This window comes from Xyrauchen texanus, chromosome 34 (genome assembly GCF_025860055.1).
Source record: "Xyrauchen texanus isolate HMW12.3.18 chromosome 34, RBS_HiC_50CHRs, whole genome shotgun sequence".
Taxonomy (NCBI): domain Eukaryota; kingdom Metazoa; phylum Chordata; class Actinopteri; order Cypriniformes; family Catostomidae; genus Xyrauchen; species Xyrauchen texanus.
This window is the reverse complement of record NC_068309.1, coordinates 29,385,113-29,407,125: the sequence shown is the minus strand read 5'-3', so window position 1 is coordinate 29,407,125 and position 22,013 is coordinate 29,385,113. Positions and strand designations below refer to the sequence as shown.

Below are 22,013 nucleotides of genomic sequence, written 5' to 3'. Positions count from 1 at the left end.
ATTACCAAGGCTGGCAGAGGACCTACCGTGGGTATAAAAAGGTAAGAGGAGTCATTACTGGCAGCCTCAAGGAAGCATTCCCATCAAATGACCTGAAACACTTTTTAAGCAGGGGTCTCAGCTGACTTCCCCAGACATCTGCTACAGAGCAAATTTGAGCAAGGGAGGGCTTTTCTTTTTCCTCAGAGGCGGCTTATGCGCAAACCTCCACACTAATTGTGTCGGAACTGTCAAGGGGGCACTCTGAGCGAGCGGGTCGGCAGAGGTGCCTGTTTCTCCACGTAAAAAGAGACCGACAAATGAGAGTGCTGAGGGGTATTGGAGCAGAATATGCGACAGAAAGGACAAAGTCAAGAAAGCACAACCTGAAGCTTAGAGTCCTAATGCGAGCCAAGTCACTTGACCTGACTGGTTCTGTGAAGACCAGACAAATAGAACTCATTTATCTTTACTGTGCCTCATTCGTTCACCACTTTTGGAAGAAAATCATTACAAATGCCTTAAATGCATAGTTCACCAAAAAATGAAAATGCTGTCATCATTTACTCACCCTCATGTTGTTCCAAACCTGTATGACTTTCTTATGTGGAACACAAATACAGATGTTAGACAGAATGTTATTCTCTGTCCCCATTCCTCTTTGTTCCTTACAATTAAAATGAATGGTGACTGAGGCTGTCATTCTGCCTTATGTCTTTTGTGTTCCACAGAAGATGGATAGTCAAATGGATTTAACATGACAATGTGTAAATTATGACAGAATTTAAATTTTTTGGGTGAACATGAAATTAAACAACCCTATTTACTTTCTTAACACACATTTCTGGTCTGATTGTGAATGATTCTTCAGTGCATATATTCCTAAAAATAAAGTTCATAACTAAATGTTTCCAGCTTTGAACAGACCCAAATTTAGGTCTTTATTCAATAATTTTGGCACTGTATTGGCCAGTAACAGTCAGCCCCTGTACTCATTTAAAGATTAAAATCATTGCCGCCTAAAAAGCATTATGACTAAAGTTTTATGGTAGTGATGCAAAAACAGACTGTGATGTATCAAATTCAGGATAATGTATTTGTTTGAGAAATTAATAAGTTAGAGTGGTTCAGGAGAACATTTTCAGTGATAAATAATTTAAATTTCATTCTTTTTGTTGTTATAATAAATTATTGTGATTAAATGTATCTCTGTCTGTTACATTTGTTTGAAATATTTATGAAATTGTTATCGTCATTGTCACGATTCCCTTGTTGTCTGCCCTGGGTTTCACTTGTCATTGTTAAATGTACTACACTTCCCAGATTCCACCTGCCATCACCACTGCCATTTTGTTCATTGTTCTCACCTTATGTCTAATATGTCTCATCACTCCCTGGTTATTTAAGCCCAGCTTTTTGTTCACTCCTTGTCGTTCGTTGAATGTTGTCAAGCCTGATCTGTGTTTCCCTGCCTGAGTTCTTAGTTTATGTTTGTTTCCCCATCGAGGGTTTTTCCTTTGTGTTTGTTTTGAATTTTGTTAATAATAAAGAAGCCTGCATTTAGATCCTCTCTCCTCGCTGCCTCATTCATAACAGTCATGTTCAGGCATAGGTGTGGGATTAGCGGCTATAGCATATATGTAATAGTATATTTTCACTACAATTATTGTCACTGTAACTTTATCTGCTTGTTTTTTAAACGGTTGAAAAGTGGTTATGTTTAGGGGTAGGGTAAATTAATCTAAATTATCTATAAAATAGTACAAATGTAACTATTCAAATATACACTATTTATAATATAAACAATTGGTAAATAATTGTGTTACGGCAAGTCAAATTCTCATCAGAATAGCATTTAAATGATATGTGCAAATGGCTACTAATAATTATAAGATCAGGCAAGACATACCACTGTAAATATGTCTTACATTCATTTTAAGAACATATGGTTATCATTTAAAATGCATTACAGCTGCCATCAAATTCCAACTGTGCCACTTAAAAGATCATCAACACATAATTTATTGGTAATTGGCATTACCAATATGCACATGCTTGATCAAGGATATTTGTGTTAGATAAATGTCACTGACACATTGCAGCATGAATGCTTAGCTAAACTTTTGTCTCCTCTGAAGATGAGTATGGAACATATGGATGCAGGAATACTTGTTTTTTGATGATAACTAATGGCAGATGGAGGTGTCAAACCACATAGATTAGATACAGCACATGCCCATTGGCATGAGCAGTGTTAGCACTCCCTGCATAGAGTGTAGGATAGTTACCTCTCCGTCCTTAGACTCCAAGCGCAAATCGCTCCTGCAGGTTGCTTGGAAATCACCTGCGTCAGCTTCTATTTTCACACCTTTAGGGGCCTCCATGTATAGTGAACGTGTGGGAGACTCAAGCCTGAGAAAAAGACATATCGCAAATTATAAACTCTCTCCAGTAAAAGCGAAAGTGCACTCATTTAATGTACCCTCTTTAATTTAATTCCAAACCCGTTTGACTTTCTTTCTTGCCTGTACCACAAAAGCAGTTATAGCAGAATGTTCAAGCTACTCCATTACATATATTGAAATTGAATGGTGACCACAGTTGATCCTGGTGCACAGCAGCTTGGATATTCTGATAAACATCTACAATTGGTCTTTGATTCAAAACCTTGTAGTTACTGAGATAAAGCCCTTGTTACAACTAGCCCCAATGTCTGTAAAAAATAAAAATAAATAAAACAATTATAATGTTTCAAATAGAGAATATATTAGAGATTTAAATATGAAACATTTCATACCTATGCTACACTAATTTCATAAAATGATTTCATTAAAATTAATAAAACCCCCCTCAAAATATTAATTATGCTAGCAATTAAAGACCATTTTGCAAAAAACATCAATGGACAAAAACGATTAAAATCACAAAGAATCTTTATTGAAAGTGTCTTTTTCGGCAAAGCCCATATTGTAAAAGACAATGACCTGCTATAGTTAATGAGGCGTACAAGGGAGCTCTGATTATGTTTGTAGGTGGGAAGAGACAAAGGAGTTGAAAAGTGTGAATCTAAGCAAAGCCAGTCTGATGCAAATTAGTAATAATTATAATAGACTGCAAGAAGAGGAGACCTAGATCAGAAGAGATCTAAACAAAAAACATGAAATACGTTTTAGGCAACAATGGTCTTGGTGGACGCACTAAAAGTTCCCATATGCTTTTTAGACTGTAATGCGTCACATTTTGAGGGCTATTTTGGATTTTAAACGAAACAAAAAGGAGTAAAATTAGAATCATTAGCTTGATCCTTCATGATCCTGAACTTGCTTTTGAATTTCAAACAGAGCAGACATCAACACGATATCAGTATTCATAGAGAGGTGGAGACAGGTGCTGTCAAAAGTGAAATTTCAACAGACTAGGTGACATCATGTTAGCTCACAACAGTCACTCCTACAAGGAACAGAAAGGAGTTGATGGAAGAGGAACAAAGGGAAAATGTAAATTTACCCCTTCTTGTGTTGGAAGGAAATATAAGGATAGAGGGAACACAACATGTATGTGTTTGTACCAGCAGCAGCAGCCTTTACATATAGACATATACAGTATATAATATTTTGGTGTGTATAGAGAGATAAAGAGACAAGGGATTAGGGAATATCATGGTGATATAAATTATACATATATATATATATATATATATATATATATATATATATATATATATATATATATATATATATATATAATTAATCACAGGTTTTGAAAAATATGGTAAAAACATTAGCAGCAGCTCCTTCAAGTCTTATAAGTTGCTAGGTGGAGCCTCCCTAGATCAGACTTGTTGGTCCAACACATCCCACAAATGCTCAATCGGATTGAGATCTGGGGAATTTGGAGGCCGGGGCACCACCTTGAACTCTTCATCATTTTCCTCAAACCAGTCCCAAACAATGTGTGCAGTGTGGCAGGGCGCATTATCCTGCTAAAATAGTCCACTGCCATCAGGGAATACCATTACCATGAAAGGGTATACCTGGTTTGCAACAATGTTTAGGTAGGTGGCACATGACAAATTACAATCCACATGAATAGCTGGATCAAGGGTTTCCCAGCAAAACATTGCCCAGAGCATCACACTGCCTCCACTGGCTTGTCATCTTCCCACAGTGCATCCTGATGCAATCACGTCCCCAGGTAAAAGGTGCACACGTCCACAGCCGTCCACGTGATGTAAAATGAAAGGGGATTCACCGGACCAGGAGACTTTCTTCCACCATTCCAAGGTCCAGTTCCGACGCTCGCGTGCCCATTGTAGATCATCATAGGCACTCTGACTAAACTGCGGCTACATAGCCCCATAAGCAGCAGGGTGCAATGTACTATGTCTTGTGACACATTCCTCTCATAACCATAATTAAAATTCTCTGTGACTTGTGCCACTGTAGACCTTCTGTCGGTTCAGACCAGACGTGATAGCCTTCGGTGCATCGATGAGCCTTGGGTGCCCAACACCCTGTTGCCGGTTTGTTGTTTGTTCCTCATCGGACCACTGTCGGTAGGTACTCGCCACTGCTGACCAGTCTGACAAGACAAGCCATTTCAGAGATGCTCTGACTCGTCTGGCCATTACAATTTGGCCCATGTCAAAGTCGCTCAGGTCTTTACTCCTGCCCATTTCTCCTGCATTCAACACGTTGACTACGAGAACGGATTGTTCGCTTATCATCTAATCTACCCAGACCTTGACATGTGGCCTTGTTAGGAGATGATCAACGTTATTCACTTTACCTGTGATCATAATTAATGCAAACATAATGTGGTCATGATGTTTTGGCTCATAAGTGCGTATTAATTTGATTATTATTTATATACTATATAAAAATTCAGATTTTCAGATTGAAATTTATTGCATTATTTTGGAAGACAAGTAAAGCATTGATTAGACAGATTAAAAAAAGAAGTTGGCTTTAGAAGTTAATATATTGTTTTATTATTGCCATATCGTTTAAAATAAGCCTACAGTCAACAGCAATCCATTTTGATACTGAGTTTGTCAATCTGTCATGTTCTCACATGATATGATTTTACGTTCTGTCTGCACTATTTTTAATTATATTGTCTATTGTCTATGCACATATAAGTCAGACTGTGTGTTTTTCTCATTGAAAATAACACAGAGATTGGACTTGCATTCTTATTAAGACCAGTCTTGCCAAGCTGCCCTGCAAGAATGAACTGGGAAGGACAAGAGGACGTAGAACACATCGACTGTGAAATTTGACATGTGCTACGATCTTTCAGTTGCGCATTTGCCCATCCTAGCACTTTAACCATTATGAAAACTGCTGGCATTATTACACACCAGTGTCCAGTTATCATCATCATACCAGTTAGGTTTTGCAGGACTAGTTACATGTTAAAAGAATAAAGCTTGTTAAGAATCATTTCCTATATCTGTTTATTACTTTATTAAAAGAATTAATAGAATTTCATGAGCTTAGAGTGGGAAACTCAATGATAAATGTCCCTCTGTCTGCCACCGTAGCGGCGCTATGATTTCTGGGACTTCAAATGGGTTCTGGCCAACAAGTCAGCAAGTGCTTCTAATCTATATTGTTTATCGTCGTACCGGAAAACGATCAAATTCATAAAAATAAAAATCATAGAGGTTTGGAATGACAAGAGGGTGAGTAAATGACAGAATTTTCAATTTTGGGAGAACAATTCATGTAATGGTTTGTAGAATCAGTAGTTTGCATGTCCACATCTGTTGCTATGGACATTAGTCAGAATGTGCTGCTATCAGTCTTATACAAACCAGTGCATGCCATACTAACACACTAAATTGCAAAACAGAAAGATATGAAAACAGGTGCCTCCACCAATTTTCAGCAGTGTGGCTAATTTAAAGTCATTTTCACTCTCATTAAGGACTATTTCAAGCCTGCATTTCATTTTTCACACCTCCATTGGTTATTTGCAGTGCGTTTATTGGGCAATAATGAAAGAACCCAAAGTTGTCTGTGACCTGCGCATGGTGCACAGCATCTGTACAATTACTCTCATAAATACAGGCTGCAATGGGGCTTAGCGAGCTTTTCAACTTGAATTAGACTGATGACCAGCAGGTCATGACTAGCAGTGATTTACTAGTTTACTTCCACAACCAAATACATAGATTTGAATAATTTAACCTATGAAAGTAAAACAGACATGGCTGTTGAACAGAAAAGACAAGAGACACTGCATAAGTTATATTACATGCAAACTATAAAATGTATTTTATGGCCTATTGTTTCCTTGAACACATCTTTCTCCATTTCTTTTCACTCTCTTGCCCTTTTTTATAGACAGCACATTTTTGAATAAGCGGTTCATTCAGTCTGTCACAGTTCAGTGTCTCAAAACTGTAATAATTTCTCTCTTTTGCCATTTAGGAAAGGTACTGAATAATAAAATGTGATGAAAACATAGTATTACGAGGACAAAAGTGTCTTGTACCAAATAGTAGCAGAATTCTAAATTGTTACCTGCCAAGCTATTCAACCTAATGAAAAAGGGATTGAATTTTATGTCTGCCTGCATGGAGAGTATGTCACGCAAAATAATAAGACAATTGGTCAAAGTTTCTTATTCAGCCATTTATATGAATTACACCATGTCTGGAGAAAAATAACAGTTGTATGATTGAAAATACATATCATAAAAAAACCTCTCCAAACACTGATAATAGCAGGGGACTTGTTACTCAAGAGTTCAAGAAATCACATGTCTTGGGAAGAAAAATAGAATCACACCAACAATTCACCATTAGAGGACATTAAAAGTGCTCTAAGCAATTTACTAACCTCTACTATTAACATGGTTTCTCTCAAAGACTCCATTGCAAAACCGAATGTGCAAAAACATTCAAATGCAGAGAGTGTTTCTGATTGACAAGTTTTCTGGTTGGCTGAAAAAGCGTTTTGCCATGCCTAAAGGCTCCAATACAATCAAAGTTCTTCACGTAACTGCATACTGTTTGCGAACATTAAGACACTGCCCACGACACGGGGGCCAGCATTTAGTGTCAGAGAACGCAGATGGGGGACTGGATACCAGGACCGACCAGACCTGGGGACTGGGGAATGGTCTCCTTGGTCATGAGCACTGGCAGTGACAGGGGAACAGCTGTCGTGGCTGTGAGCATAGGCAGCGAATGGGGAACAGCCTCTGTTGCCGGGAGCACTGGAAGCGACTGATGAACAGCCTCCGTGGTCAGGAGAACTGGCAGCAACTGGGGAATGGCCTCCTTGGCCGGGAGTGCTGGCAGCAACTGGGGAACGGCCTTCGTAGCCAGGAGCGCTGGTAGCAACTGGGGAACATCCGCCGTGGCTGGGGAGTCTGGCAGCAACTGGGGAACGTTCTCTTTGGCCGGGAGTGTTGGTAGTGACTGGGGAATGTCCTACATGGCCAGGAGTGCTGGCAGCGACTGAGCACTACTGTGGGAGTGGACGTCATGACCGAGGACGCTGTCACTGGGACAACTGAGGCCTCAGGGGCTGATTCTGGGGCATTCGAGGCTTCCAGCATTGGCTCTGGGACGGCCAAGTCCTCAGGAGCTGGCTGTTTGACTGTGGGCATTGGCAGCAGCAGGGGAGCAGTCTCTGTGGCTGTGGGCGCTTGCAGCATCAGGGGAATGGCCTCTGTGGCAAAAATCTAACCAAAACTCTCACAAGGGAGAAAAACAACACAGAAGAGGGAAAATATATAATCCAGGCGGGGACAGGTGAATGTGGGACCGGATACCAGGACCGACCAGACCGAACAGGAACAAGGTAAGGGAACAGGACTGACAAGAACTGTGACCACACACATACAAGACCAACCGTAGAGTACACACACACACGACTGGAAACAAGACGAACTGGCACTGGACTGCAAACATGAGGAGACTAAAATAGGGAGAGAAACGGGTTAACAGGGGACATGTGAGGTAAATTAACTAATAAGCAAACAGACAAAGATAAGACAAAGAGACACGCTGCGATACAGAAACCAAACAAAGCCACATGCTCTCACAAGTCAACAAACCTGACTCGAATGGCATGAGTGCACATCGCCAAGACAATAAGGTAATATATGCCCTATGAATAGATTCCACATGACATAGATTACCAGGTCTTGACATTCACACCCTCCCACCCTCTAAATGTGGGTAGAAATTGACAGTGGTGGGTATCTCTATCACCCTTACTAGCAACTTTGGCAGGTGGCCAAAGCCGAAATAAATGTAATTAAATTCATCCCGTATTCATCAAATTATAAAGCGCCTCATAAGCACTAATTATGCCTCTCATAATTTGTGCAGGTGAATGAACTGTCTTTTCGCGTGAACCACTGCAGTGCACATCAGTGTTCTCCAGAGACAGAGGTGGACAGGCCATTGGGAGCACTGAGCATTTTCCTGGTGGCCCGCTGGGTAATTTCGGCTGTGCAAGTACCAGCCCCTCCAACATGCAATTTAGGCAAAATATCTGCAAAGATCTACACTTTAATAGGTGTGTTTATGTTTTTATCCATATATTTATATTTGTTTATATTTATATGTGTACATATTCTGGCCAACTTTGTTTTCATTGTTTTTTTATTTATTTTTTACATTTACACATAGTTATGTAGGTAAATGAAATTCAATTTCAAGCGTTGTCATTAGTGTCCTGCTTTGTGACACTTTATTCATCTAAATATTTTATACAAAATGTTATGATCTTGTATAGCTATATATACATATATAATATATTATTATTATTATTATTATACTTGTTATTTCCACAACCTTATATTAACAATATAAGACAATATTTTATTTGCACTTCTAGAAAAAAAGTTGAAAGGTGATCTTTAAAAACTTTGAAGAAATGCTGACTTGTCACAACACCTTAAATACACACTTTCCCTTGTCATCTGTATGTTGGGAAAAAATGTTTTAGCATGTTATTTGGCTGAGCTATAAAGTGCTTATTTTTAGTGCTTTCTCTAAAAAAACTTCTCATCACATTTACAGTGGTTTTATATGTTTTAAAGTTGACAATTTTTGCATTGGTGGGGCCCATTGTCGTGACTAGCAGTCAATAGAAATATCTTTTTTTCTTCTTCTTCAACATGAAAAGTTTCAATCGAGCTAGAAAATTAAATCAATGTGCCAGTTTGTTTTGTGTGATGTGTTGTGGGCCGGGTTTGGTGGGCCGCTCTGGCCAGAAAGTCCAGGGTCACTTTTTAGTCCCTGTCTGCTCCTGTCCAGAGATACAGCCAGAGCTCTGGAACAGCGCAGAGCGAAAAAATGATATCACAGCAGCCAGTGGAGACCATAAACTTATGTGACCCATTTGAACTCTACTTAGAATCTTATATTTTTAGTGCAATACTGAGGAAGTCGAACCTCTCAAACTGAAGAGGTTAAGAGACTACAGTGTGCCATACATCAACAAAGGTGTTTAGGCTATTCGTAGGGGATTTTGGCTAGCAAAAATTCTGAAGGGCTAGTGATTTGGAATACCACTAGCCACAGTGGCCAGTGAGCTTAAAGATAATGTCCAGCCCTGTAGGTAACAGGAAATACCCTCTGGTGTCAAGCTCCTCCTACTGGAGCAATGGGACTGTCCAGTTGAGGATCACATCCATGAGTTTTTACAACTGTCGAATTTAGTGCACTTTAATGACCAATCTCTGGTAGTTTTCTTCAGGACTGGTCTTTATAGTGCACTAAAGGAGCTAATGCCTCTGGCGGATCCTCACTGGATGCTACTTGAATTCGTGGAGATGGCTCTACAACTTTGTGGCTCACCTTTCACTGTGGGTGTGGAGGATGAGGACTTTGAATCTCCTCCCACAGTAGACATCTCGAAGCCTGCCACGGATCCATCCCTCGAAGCCTGCCCCAGCTCCCTCCCTCAAAGCCTGCCACGGCTCCCTCCCTTGACGCCTGCCACGGCTCCCTCCCTTGACGCCTGCCACAGCTCCCTCCCTCTACACCTGCCAATTCCAATATATGCCCTTGTTTGTATAAATACCCTCTTGTTTTGTTCATCCATTGTCAGTCCTTGAAGTGTTACGTTATCATGTTTAGCTCTATAGTTTGTTCCACTCATGCGTCTATTATTCAAAGATATTCATTTTCTACTCATGCGTCTCCACTCTTCCTCTCCAAGTACCCAACACTACACATTAGGAATTTCATAAAACCCTTTCTTAAAAGAGTTCTAAGCCATGATGCAAACCAACCAGCTTCAAGATGAATTACAACAAAAAAAAAATGGATTTCAAAACCGGACAAAGAAAAAGCAAATGTAGTAGATTGTGTACTTGATGACTTTAGTAAGGGAATTAACTGCAATCCAATGAAGCATTGAAAATGTCGTTATTGAAAAAAAGGATAGACAAAAATAAAATTATTGATTTGAAGTTGTTGATTATAAGCATAGCAACAAAACTTTTTAATTTGATCACCAAATATTCAGATATATACAATGAAAGTAGATCGAGATTGTAGAGAGACCAACTCAATTACATATTCACAGCATCTAATGGAAGTGGATGGTCACTTCTGGACTCTTTTGCTGCAATTTTGTTGATTAGATTCTGATGATTGGTGGATCTCTCTTCAGGATCATAAAAGTAGAGTTTTTTACTTCACCAGGAATTTTGCTATTCAATATGATTTTTATTTTTAATTTTTTTTAAGTAACAAGGACTGATGAATTTAACAGAAGTGAATAACAAAGATACTGGCGACCTGTCCAGGGTGTCCCCCGCCTTTCGCCCAATGTTAGCTGGGATAGGCTCCAGCCCCCCGCGACCCTGTACACAGGATAAGCGGTTGACGATGGATGGATGGATGGATGGATGGATGGAATAACAAAGATTTTTAACCTTTGAGCTCAGTAATGTATGTCTGTCTTTAAATGTTAATCGTTAAAAATTCTTGTTAAAAACATATTTGTCTATGGAGTAAACAAATGGAATTTTAACTGACTGTTGTGCTCTATTACGCTAAGCAAACAATGCCAAGTTTTGTGAACAAGGCACAATGTATAATAAGCCAAATTTACATAGAAAAGGGTAATGTTTTCGCTGAGAGAATGACAATGTGGTGCAGGACTATTTGCGCACATATATCACCAGTTTAAACTGGACTGCAGGTGGTTACTGAATAAGATACTGCTTTGTGCGCTAAAACATCTATTTACCAGTATTCAGGGAGTTGTCATACTGTGTCCTCAGAGTCTGTTCTCATTTTGATTGATTGATGTCAGTGTGTTGTCCTTGTTCATCATAGAAAGCTTGATAAACCGCAACACCTGTCTGTGCTAGTAGCCTCACTGTTTGCTCCGTCAGCAGAACCGACAAGAATGGGCCAGTGAAGTGTGGACTGTTGTGGAGGAGCTAGTTCTCCCAAAGGCTATTTATTGCTCATTATTTCTTTGTAAATGTACATTTGCTGCCATTTCTGGCCCATTCGCCAACACTATCCTGTTCATGTTTGCCTTCTGCTTGTGGTATTGGCATTGCACTTCTCATGTTTCTTTTAGTTAATGAGAATCTACTTTAATTTGATTTTGATGAGCATCCGGGCATGGTCAGGAAAGCCTGTCCAAGAGAGGGAGGTGCCAACTACACACACATTGATCATCGTTTGTCTGCATGTACATTATATTGCTTACCACTTGGATCTGGCCCCCTATAATGAGTAATTTTACCTCTGGTGAAACTGTACATTTCAGCACCAACAATTTCTTCAACAGGATTCAAATGCTACATCAAGAACAAGCGCATATTTTGTTGCGAATTTTGGACTATACTTACTGACTTAATTGCTTTTAGAATGACAGGAAATGTATCTAATTTGACTTTTAATTCTTTTTAAACTTGATGGAAGAAAACTTCTTTCGGCTGCTCCTGTTAGGGGTCACCACAGTGGACCATCTGCGATCTGCATGTTTGACTTGGCAAAGATTTTACGCTGGATGCCCTTCCTGACGCAACCCCCAGTGGCTGGGGGACTCTCACTGACACCTACGGGGAAATTAAAGTCTCTAATTCACTTAACCTGCATGTTTTTGGACTTGTGGGGGAAACCGGAGCACCCGGACAAAACCCACGCAAACATGGCGAGAACATGCAAACTCCACACAGAAAGGCCCAGTTGAGCCGGGACACGAACCCAGGACCTACTTGCTGTGCTAACCACTGAGCAACCGTGCCGCCCCACTTGATGGAAGAAAACAAAAATATAAAATTACAAAAACTGATTAGCCATGTTTGAAGCATTTGAAAAAAGCCAGATGCGGCATAGCTTGGCATCCATAAATGACCTGCAAATATACTGTACAATGCCTTCATTGGATGATGCGACATGTTAAAATGAAATCGCATCTATTATAATCAACAAAGCTGACTACACTGAAAAAGCCCCTCTTTGACACACAACTATCTATAAAAGGCATCCATTTGAATATTTCTTCAAGTGAATATGACGTGTTTCAAATTTCCTCTTTCTGCTTGGTTGTTTCCTTGTTCTGTACATTACGCTGGAGTCTTGTAAGTGTCATTACAAGTGTTAGTGATGCATTTAAAAGGAAGTAATCCAAATCGCACCCACCCTTCCCCTCTGCTGTCGGAAACAGCTTACAGAGGTGCTCTATAATCTCCTGTCAGCCAGACGCATATGCTAAAAAAACTACATTTAGGGATAAGTGGAATTTGCACAAATGTCATCCTTTCCCCCCTTTATACCTTATACAGAGGCGCATGTAGTGCTTGTGTGAAAGGAATCTTTTTTTAAGCAATCTTTGATCATTACGCTGTGGGAAATTGTAATCGACATGCAATCATCTCGCTATGCAGCTTGCTAGCATGCCGCTGAATGTGATGTCTACTGCAGCTGTACTTTAGTGAAGTGGTTGCTGTTAATGACTTGGTGATAATACTAGCAGATGCAGATCTATAAACAGCATATTTCAAAGCAATCAGAAAAACTAAAATGTTTTGCTCTAAAAATAGTACATCATTTAGAACATTATGATACTTATCCACATCATGGCTATAACTGCAGAGAAGACATCTTAAACCAGCCTAAGATGGTTTTATGATCTAAGCTAGTCTTAAGTCTGGTCAGGCTGGTCTGCTCTGCTTATTCTAAAAGGGTTTTAGGCACTTGTCAGCTGGTCAAGCTGAGAGATCAGCTAAACCAGCTGAAGACCAGCAAACTAGCTTATGCTGTTTTTTTCCCCCCAGCAGGCATTGCTTGAAATTCACGCACAAACACAGTGAACACAGAGCATAACAATACAACAAAAATACAAAGTTTTTACATAGAACATTTGAAATTGTCCAAGATTGTTTGATGTCAGGATGGTCTGTTGGCTGGTTTTAAGAGGTTTTGGGACACTTTTCTGCTAAGGCTCAGATCAGGCTGAGAAACCAGCAGGCCTACCAGCTAAACTAGATGAGCACCAGCTTGCCTAGGCTGGTAGACCAGCTAGACCTGCTAAAGACCACCTTAAACCAGCTTAAATCACCTTAGGCTGGTTTAAGATGATGTTTGCAGCAGGGCATTCAGTCTTTTTTTAGTTAAATAGTCAATAATCTTACCGCAACTCTTTAAAGGGCTCGGACCTCACATGTGGTGTCTCCACGGAGTTACTGAACACGGCTCCCTCCGCTCCTGCAAGCACAAAGCAAACCAGAGACTGGCATCAGCCATGCTCCGTAGGAAGCTGCGGTCCACATGCTAAAATCAATGGACATAATCTCTGAGGTTAAAGTATTGATCCACATGGTCTGGCTCTGTCCCTTCAGACATTGCCTAAAGTCGAGTCATAAAAACCTTTTCACTAGGCTTTTCTAAATGTGGCATGGATTGCAGCATCAGATCAAACCAATAATCTTGAGTGAGTGTTGTGGTGCAGCTTGTTGGAATACACAGTGATAATTGAAACTGAATTGCAATGAAGTCATTTAGACCAGTGTTTTCCCAATCCTGGTCCAGGACTACATTACACATTTTGGATGTCTCCCTAATCTAACACACCTATTCATCTCATCACATCATTAGTATGATGTGATTAGTATATTAGAATGCTCTTTGACCTGGGTTGCATCCGAAAATAAATATAAATCATATATTTGAGCACCTATGTACATATTTAAATTCCACTATATTTGTGAAAATAAAGTATACTGTATGTTACATATATGAAAACCTCCATTTGTGTAGTATTTTAAAATATAAGCTGCATAAATGTAACAGCATGTGACTTATTTCGGTTTTGATTAGAATAATATATAGCCAAATCCCAGATTTCTGTATGTGTTTGCTGGCTTTATTTGCAGTTAGGAAGACATGAAGGCATGTACAAGTCTGATATTTGCATAACATCCTGCCTACTAAGATACCTTCAACATACTTTGCTGCCTATGATATACCACAGTCTTGTTCGTGCAGTTCAGTGGTTTGTCTGAATAAGTGTTTGAAAGCAGTACATTGGTTCATAAATGTCCATTTGTTTCTTTGTTTCCCTAACTTCTGACTTTTGTACTGAGAATTATATCAATAGTTTACTTAAAAATGTAAAAAAATAAAAAATAATAATATATATATATATATATATATATATATATATATATATATATATATATATATATATATTATTATTATTATTATTTTTTATATATATGTTAATAATTTGTCATAATTTGCTTGCTATCATGTCATTCCAAACACATATGACTTTCTTTCTTATGCAGAACACAAAAGGAAATGTTTTAATGAACATTGCGGTCTGTCTTGTTAATACAATGGCAGTGCATATTGCATTTTTAGTAGTGCTGTCAGTCAATTACATTTTTAAATTGTGATTAATTGCATAATGTTTTGTAGATAATCATGAATAATTGCAGATTTTGAAAGTGCTGAAATTTGACACTATAGACTGTATATTTCGATTCCTGTCAAAATGCATTTATTTCCATCTTAGGAAAGAAAACAAAACATATGTAACAATATAATGCTTTATTAACATTTTACAAACAAGGACTTCTACAGTATAAAGATAGAAATGCACTAAAATATCACCAATTCAAGAAACATGAAACTTTTCCTCAAAGTCTAAGTGGGAGTTTGACTAATTCAGTGAACTAGTTTCCCCACAGGATGCATATTCATTACAATGGGCAGTAAATCTCTTAAACTCTCATCCTTCACAATATTAATCAGCCGGCAGTCTGTGGCTATCCACTTTATAACAGCTGCATTCATGATTTGCGTCAGGATGGCAACACCAGCGTCAAGCATCGCATTGAACTCCACATGAAAAGCGCTTGCAGACAAAATGTCTCATTCTGAGTTTTAGTGATAGTTAAGACTTTACCTGCATCTGTGGTAATTAAAATATGCCTTACATAGGCAAAAACATACTTGATTTCTATCACAAGTCAAATCTGGGCTTGTTTAAAAAGCTCCTTTCCTCATCATCTCTGACACGGAAGCGCTGCTGTGTGTGTGTTGTGAAGTGTGCATCAGTGTAATGAGTCCGGGTGGACACATTACAAAGGTTCTGCCCTTCTAACAAGTGTTTATGCTGGTTTATGCTGTAAATGCATTAATCGTGATTAAGAAAAATGAACGCATTAAACATGAATTCTGACATCTCAAATTTTTTTGAATGTTTTATTTAGCCCTAAATGGTCACACTTTAATTTATAATGTCTGTGTTATTGTTTTGTTAATCAAAAGTATGAAGTTATATTATTTAACTACATGTACATGACTGTTTTGTGCAGTTGCATGTAAATACACTTTATTATTGTTAGTTATTGCTATAGTAATTAATTTCAGTACAATGTAGGCATAATATGTGTAACAAAGACACTGCAAAATAAAGTGCTTTATACTAAACAGCACAGATTTTCGCGTGAACACGTCACAGTGAATGAGCTTCTCTCATAACACTCATGAATGGGCAACTAAACATCAAGATTTTGGCTTAAATTAAAATAAATTCTCACCAAAACATATTTGATGTCTTTGAATGTGACGCACAAGGCACATGGACAACTTGTGTGATTCTTTTGGGCACTACCCCCTGCCATTGAGCTGAGAGCCGCAATTTTCATTTAAACATATTTTGTGTTACGCATAGATAAAAAAAGATACTCACTGTAAATGATGATTGAATTCTGCTTTAAATATTGTATCCCCTAGATATTTACTTGATTTTTTCTTAACTTGAATTTGTTCTAGACCACAAAACATAACGTAATGGTTCTTTGGAAGGCTGTCTGAAACCAGTTGTCTTAGGAAGTATCATCATACAAAAATACTGCCTTTCAAGTCATTGGCTAACTGGGCAAAGAGGTAGGAAGGCAGCTTCCTTAAGCTCAATGCAAGTGGAGTATCCATACAGCAGGAAGAGTTCTTCTTTAACTATACCACAAGAGGACCTGACTTGCACTAAGACAAAAATATCTTTGAAACAAAAAGGATACCAACAGCCCAGCATGGTTTGGGTGTTTTGGAGCATTCAAACGATGTTTCCTGCAGAGATGATATCAAATTTCAGTGACTCCTAAGAGGGTTAAATGCTTCCTAAAAGGGGGCTACAAGGCCTCAGGTGGGAGTGATATCAATTGGCTTAATAGTTGTCCTGGGTGGTATCAATTGGCTTAATAGTTGTCCTGGGTGGTGTAAGATCTGTTGGCCACATGTTGGTTGTGAGACAAGCATGGAGCTGAGGATGTATTTGTTCCAAAACTCAAGGTGGGACTAAAGAGGTTGCAAAGCGGTACTGCTCACCACTGGTGTTCTATTCCAATAAGCAGGCTGTCCACAGCTTAGCACGGTTCACCGCAGGCGACTGAGTACAGATTGTGGGACACACAAATGATTTGTAGGAGCTTTAAATCAGCTGCTTGAATGAGTTCCTTCATGCTCATCCACATATATACATTATACTGTATTTGTGTACACAAATGGGCAAACATCAGAGTATCTGTCCAGTAACCCACATACAATTACACTCATGGCTGAATTATCTTCAGAAGAGGCTCTTAATCAACACAACCTCCGAATACATGCACTAAATCAATAGGGTTATTATACCTGCAGTTGACGGGACAATTGGCAATCCTAATGTTTGGGTACATGAACTTTCGGAAGTAACATGTTGATTTCCTTTGTAATCATGTTGGGTAAGAGAAAGAAAATAATAACATAAAACCTCACATAATTCACAAATCCATTGCTAATATTTAATGATATTTTTGCTGCTGTTTAGTTAAATGGATATTAAAAAGACTAACAGAATGATAAGTGAAACTGAGGACATGGGGCATTGCAAAAAAGGCAATATCCACTTAAATCAGGAGGATTGAAATTATAATTTTTCAACCGCACTATTCACAGTATGTTCACTTAATTGTAATAAAAGAAAAATGACCTACATTTACATCTTTAAAAATGTGTTTATGTATATATTTATTTATTATAATTCTTCTTATTATTTTTTAGATTTTATTCAACATTAAGACAGAGCGGGACATGCGAATGTACTGTATAACAAGAATGACCCACCTAATAATGACAAATCTAGCAGAATTGAACGTAAATGAAGTGTGCCAAAAAGACTATATCTTCAAAAATAAACATATACTTTAACATGCCTATGTGCCTGGCAGTGGGGATTTCTTTAAGACTGCAAGGGAAGCTCAGCTTCCCCTATAATGTCAAAAAAATAATGGTCAAATATGTACTATTGTGTAAACAATTTATTGACTAAAAATGCGTTAGAACACGTTCATCTCGAAGACGAGTTCGTTCAGAATCAGCTACATTACATATAGCAGGTCGGCTGACTCGATTTACTTCTCATACATTCCCGTAGCGTCAGTGCATTTCCCTGTTGAAGCCGAGCGTCCATTGACTTCAATGGGGCTGTTCTGAACAGTTTTTTCAGTGCTCGAAAATAGACGGTCATTGGATAAATGCTGCGATTATGTCCTGCCCACGGACGCTCAGCGTCTCTGGGGGTGAATGAGGAGTGGGCTGGCCCGGACTCCGGGCTTCAGCGTGATGATTGGAGGATCTGTCGAAAGACTGCATCTCCTTTTGATTGACAGCGAATCTGTACTATAAGAAGTCACTGAAGCTATTTCGCAGCTCAGTCCCATCGCGGATTTCTCAAGTGTAGTCGAAAGACAAACTGCTGCAACCTATTTCTTTATATTTGTTTGGCTGAAATTGCTAGTCAATTTGCATAATACATTTCACACAATTATACATCACATTCCTTGTTTCAGTTTTACCAAGTTTAATATATTTTGTTTTAGAGCGTTCGTTCGTTCGTTCATTCGTTCATTCATTCATTCATACAGTAGGCTAGGCTAGCGTCGTACGGGTGAAACTGCGCACGATGGCAGACGGTGCTAATATTGTCGACCTGATTTTGGCGAAGCCATCTGAAAGTCTTCCTTACGAGGAAAAAATTAGAATTAAACAGCAGGGCAGATCAACACCTAAGATTGATTTAGTGCAAAAAATAGGGTAAATAAGTTTATAATGTAGGCCAAAAATGAGCTTCCCCTCTTTGAAAGACCAGCAGCCGCCACTGGTGCCTGGAGTTGATAACATCTGCCTTTTGGGTAAAAGAGGAAACAGGACAGGCTACAAATTAGATCACATAAAGATCTCTCCTGTGGGATGTTGGAGGGGCTTGTTCATGGAGACTAGCTGCAGGGTGGGTGCATGGCAGATTTCATCAAGGTCACAACTTCCACCAAGTCACAGCTACAAAGCGTCCATGCCTGAAGGCCTTGAAACTTTGCCAAGAATTAAAAAAAAAATGTTCTTTCTATATGTGAAAATACTCCTCTTCAGGGCTAAATATATACATTTCTCTGGCAATAATGTATATTGTTTTGGCAACTTAAGAGGACAACACTTCAAGATGCCGTGCAGATAGGCATTATGAATGGCAACTAGATTATAAAAAGATCAATGGCTGCCTGTGGATTCCCTTTCAGGGCTCAAAAAACAAATGTAATCTTACATACAAAATGTAAACATTCGGTTTACAGAGAAGCATTCACTGTCTACTTCCCATGAAGTCACACACATAGAGAGAGAGAAAAAAATAAATAAAAAATAAACAGGCCTTCACAGACCCATCCAATTATATTTGGCAACATTTATGTTATGTAGGAAGTTTAGGGCTGCAACTAATGACTGTTTTGATAATTGATTAATATGACAATAATTACTTTACATATTGAATATTTCACATCTTATCCAATTCTTCAAATAATGTGCAAGGGCATCCAGTCTTTGTAATGTATGCTATAAATTATTTGAAATATCAAAGTAAAATCAACTAGTGCTAAATTAAATAGTTAATTTTTTTTAGTTAATCTTTTTTAAACAGATTTTGAAAGTGCTGAAATTTGACTGTAAATATACTTTTTATCCTGTCAAAATGCATGTATTTACATCTCAGGAAAGAAAACATGTTTTTCTGGACTTGCGTATTCCTGCGTGGCCGCACTCATATAAAGATTTCAAGAGTTTTTTTTACAGATGAAATAATTCCAGGTTAAGATTAAAATGTTGTGAATCAGAACTGACTGTGAGCCCTTGGCTTTAATTATCATTGTTTCTCAAGTTCTCCGTGTGTCTGAAGATGTTGGTCATGTAAGAAAATACCAGAAAAAAAGACACAATTCACAAAGATAATGCTGGCTGTTGCGTATGAATGGATGCATGTTTTTCTAAATCATTTAATGCAATTAAGTGTTTTTTTTTACCCATGTAAACGAGAAACAACCCAGCATGTTTTCTTTTGATTAGGAAAATGAATACACAACACAAGCATGCAAATGTGTTATTTGTACAAAGTGAAAGGGAAGATTTGTTCGGACACTGCAGCCTCTCATTTCGAAAATGTTTTGAAAGGTTCATAAAATTTTTTTTTTTAAAAATGTGAACGGATTGTCCATATTTTTAATTCAAGAGTGTTATATGGGATAACAGGATCACTAATGTAACCAGTTGTGTTATATTTAGGTTGGTATTCCAGGTATTCCAATCAATTTCTTCTAATAATCCCAGTTAGGCTATAGCATATGTTCATGTTTAATATTTTTGATAATTAATCAGCATAGCTATACATTTTCTGATGTGTAATGTATGTGCGACGTCAGTGTGTAAGTGCAGTGAGTTTAGGCACCCATCTTTGGAATCTCTATAGACACACCTTATCCTGTACTAATCAAATATTAACAATACAGAAGAAAATGAATGACCAGAAGGGAGGATATCAAAAGCAGAGGCATAAAATGATAAAAAAAAAGGAATAAGAGCACCACCAATGAATGAAAGTATACAGGTACTGTATATTTGATGGAGATGGTCCTGACTGAAATATCTGTTTATGCACAATTATTTGATCCAGTGCTTTGTTGCACCAGTGGTTGAAAAGGTTGACTGACTTCATGGCAATAGACTATTTATTTATTTAATTATTTTACATACTCCTGAGTGAGGAAGAAGTAATAAAAAGCTGTGGAAGTCTTTTAGATGCCTTGTCTCCATGCAAAAAATACTTCAGTGCTATGCAATAAAATTGCTGTAGTTCAAAGGTGTTAATCATTGCATTTGGAAAGTGAAGTTTGAGTAAAAGAATGGAATTAGACTGCAGATTAAAAATAAAAGGACAAGAAGACAGACAGACAGATATACAGGAGTGGCACTTAGGTGAAAATACAGAATTGCTTATATATCCTTTCAAATGACACTCTAAAGGCTGAATTTGACTAGACATTTTCATCTTTGCAAAGCCACTGATGGAATATGACATGTGTGGCTTCTGTTAAGACCAACGGGATAATTAACTTATGGCAGACAACTACCAAGTATCAATCACTTGTCCTGAAAATTGCTTAGCTAGAGCCGACCATGAGGAATTATCAACTTTCTTCAGTTTCACTCAGTCCTTCTTACAAAATATGCTGGATTTTTGCTAGTTATGTGCTTCTAAGGACAACTAAAGAGAAAATATCATTGTTTTTAACAATTGTATTTGGGTGTTTTGGATTAGCATCTTTTGAGAAATCTTTGGTGTCTTTGTTTTTTTTTAACCCACAAAAGGGGGTGAATAACATTTAATAACTAGACTATAAAAGTTCCTGTACAAACAAGGTTAGTGTGTTGTGGGTGGTGGCCAGGGCATTGCTATACTGTGGCTAAGATGTTTGTGTGGTTATAAGCTTGTTGCTATGCAGTTGTTAGGATTTTCTGAGTGAATGCTAAGTGGTTGCTCACTGGCACAAGTCACAAGGCAAGTCTACAGCATTTTCTAGCCCATTTATAGTCCGCAAGGCGAAAATTGTCCAGAAATTGTCCAGAGAAGTTCAACATGCTGCACGACTTTGCATGCCACGATGCACCATACATGTCTGTAGAACAAATAGTGTGGGATACATTTTAAGGGTTTATTAAAATCCCAAATAGAAAGTACAACAAATAACAACAGTAATAGTAAAATTGCCACTAACACTAAAGGAAAACCATACCTACAATGGGAGTTTGTGAATACTGTAAAGATACTATACATTTCAGTACGGCTTTAGAAATTAGAACTTGACTAGAATATTTCCATCACTGCAATTACTGTATATGTTGCATGGTATAAATATTCTTTATACAAGTCTAATGAAACCTTTACACATAATATACAAGTATCTACTTGATGAGAGGAGAATATTAATAATCCCATGAGTATTTTTACATTAACTGTTCATTATACAGTACATTACAACATCCCATGTTGCTCTATTAGCATTACATTATCCCCTGGCTGTATGAAGTCAAATTAGTTGTAAACTCAAACAACATCAGCTCAATAAACCACCCGTTGAGATATTGATATATCATTTTTCATCCCTCCACCTCATTAAAACCTGCGCTTTCGATGACTTGCACAAACTCTAGATAATCATGGGCT

At 38.1% G+C, this 22,013-nt stretch overlaps 1 protein-coding gene across 3 annotated transcripts in view; it reads right to left on the bottom strand.

Moving 5' to 3' along the window:
* LOC127628164 (delta-sarcoglycan-like) overlaps window positions 1–22,013 on the bottom strand; it is a 318,609-nt gene that overhangs the window by 6,623 nt on the left and 289,973 nt on the right. For all 3 annotated transcript variants that reach the window (XM_052104887.1, XM_052104886.1, XM_052104889.1), the window contains exons 6-7: window positions 13,612–13,684; window positions 2,268–2,391 (exon numbers count right to left, since the gene is read on the bottom strand). In XM_052104887.1, the coding sequence (XP_051960847.1) occupies window positions 2,268–2,391; window positions 13,612–13,684 (197 nt within the window). The remainder of the gene's footprint in view (window positions 1–2,267; window positions 2,392–13,611; window positions 13,685–22,013) is intronic.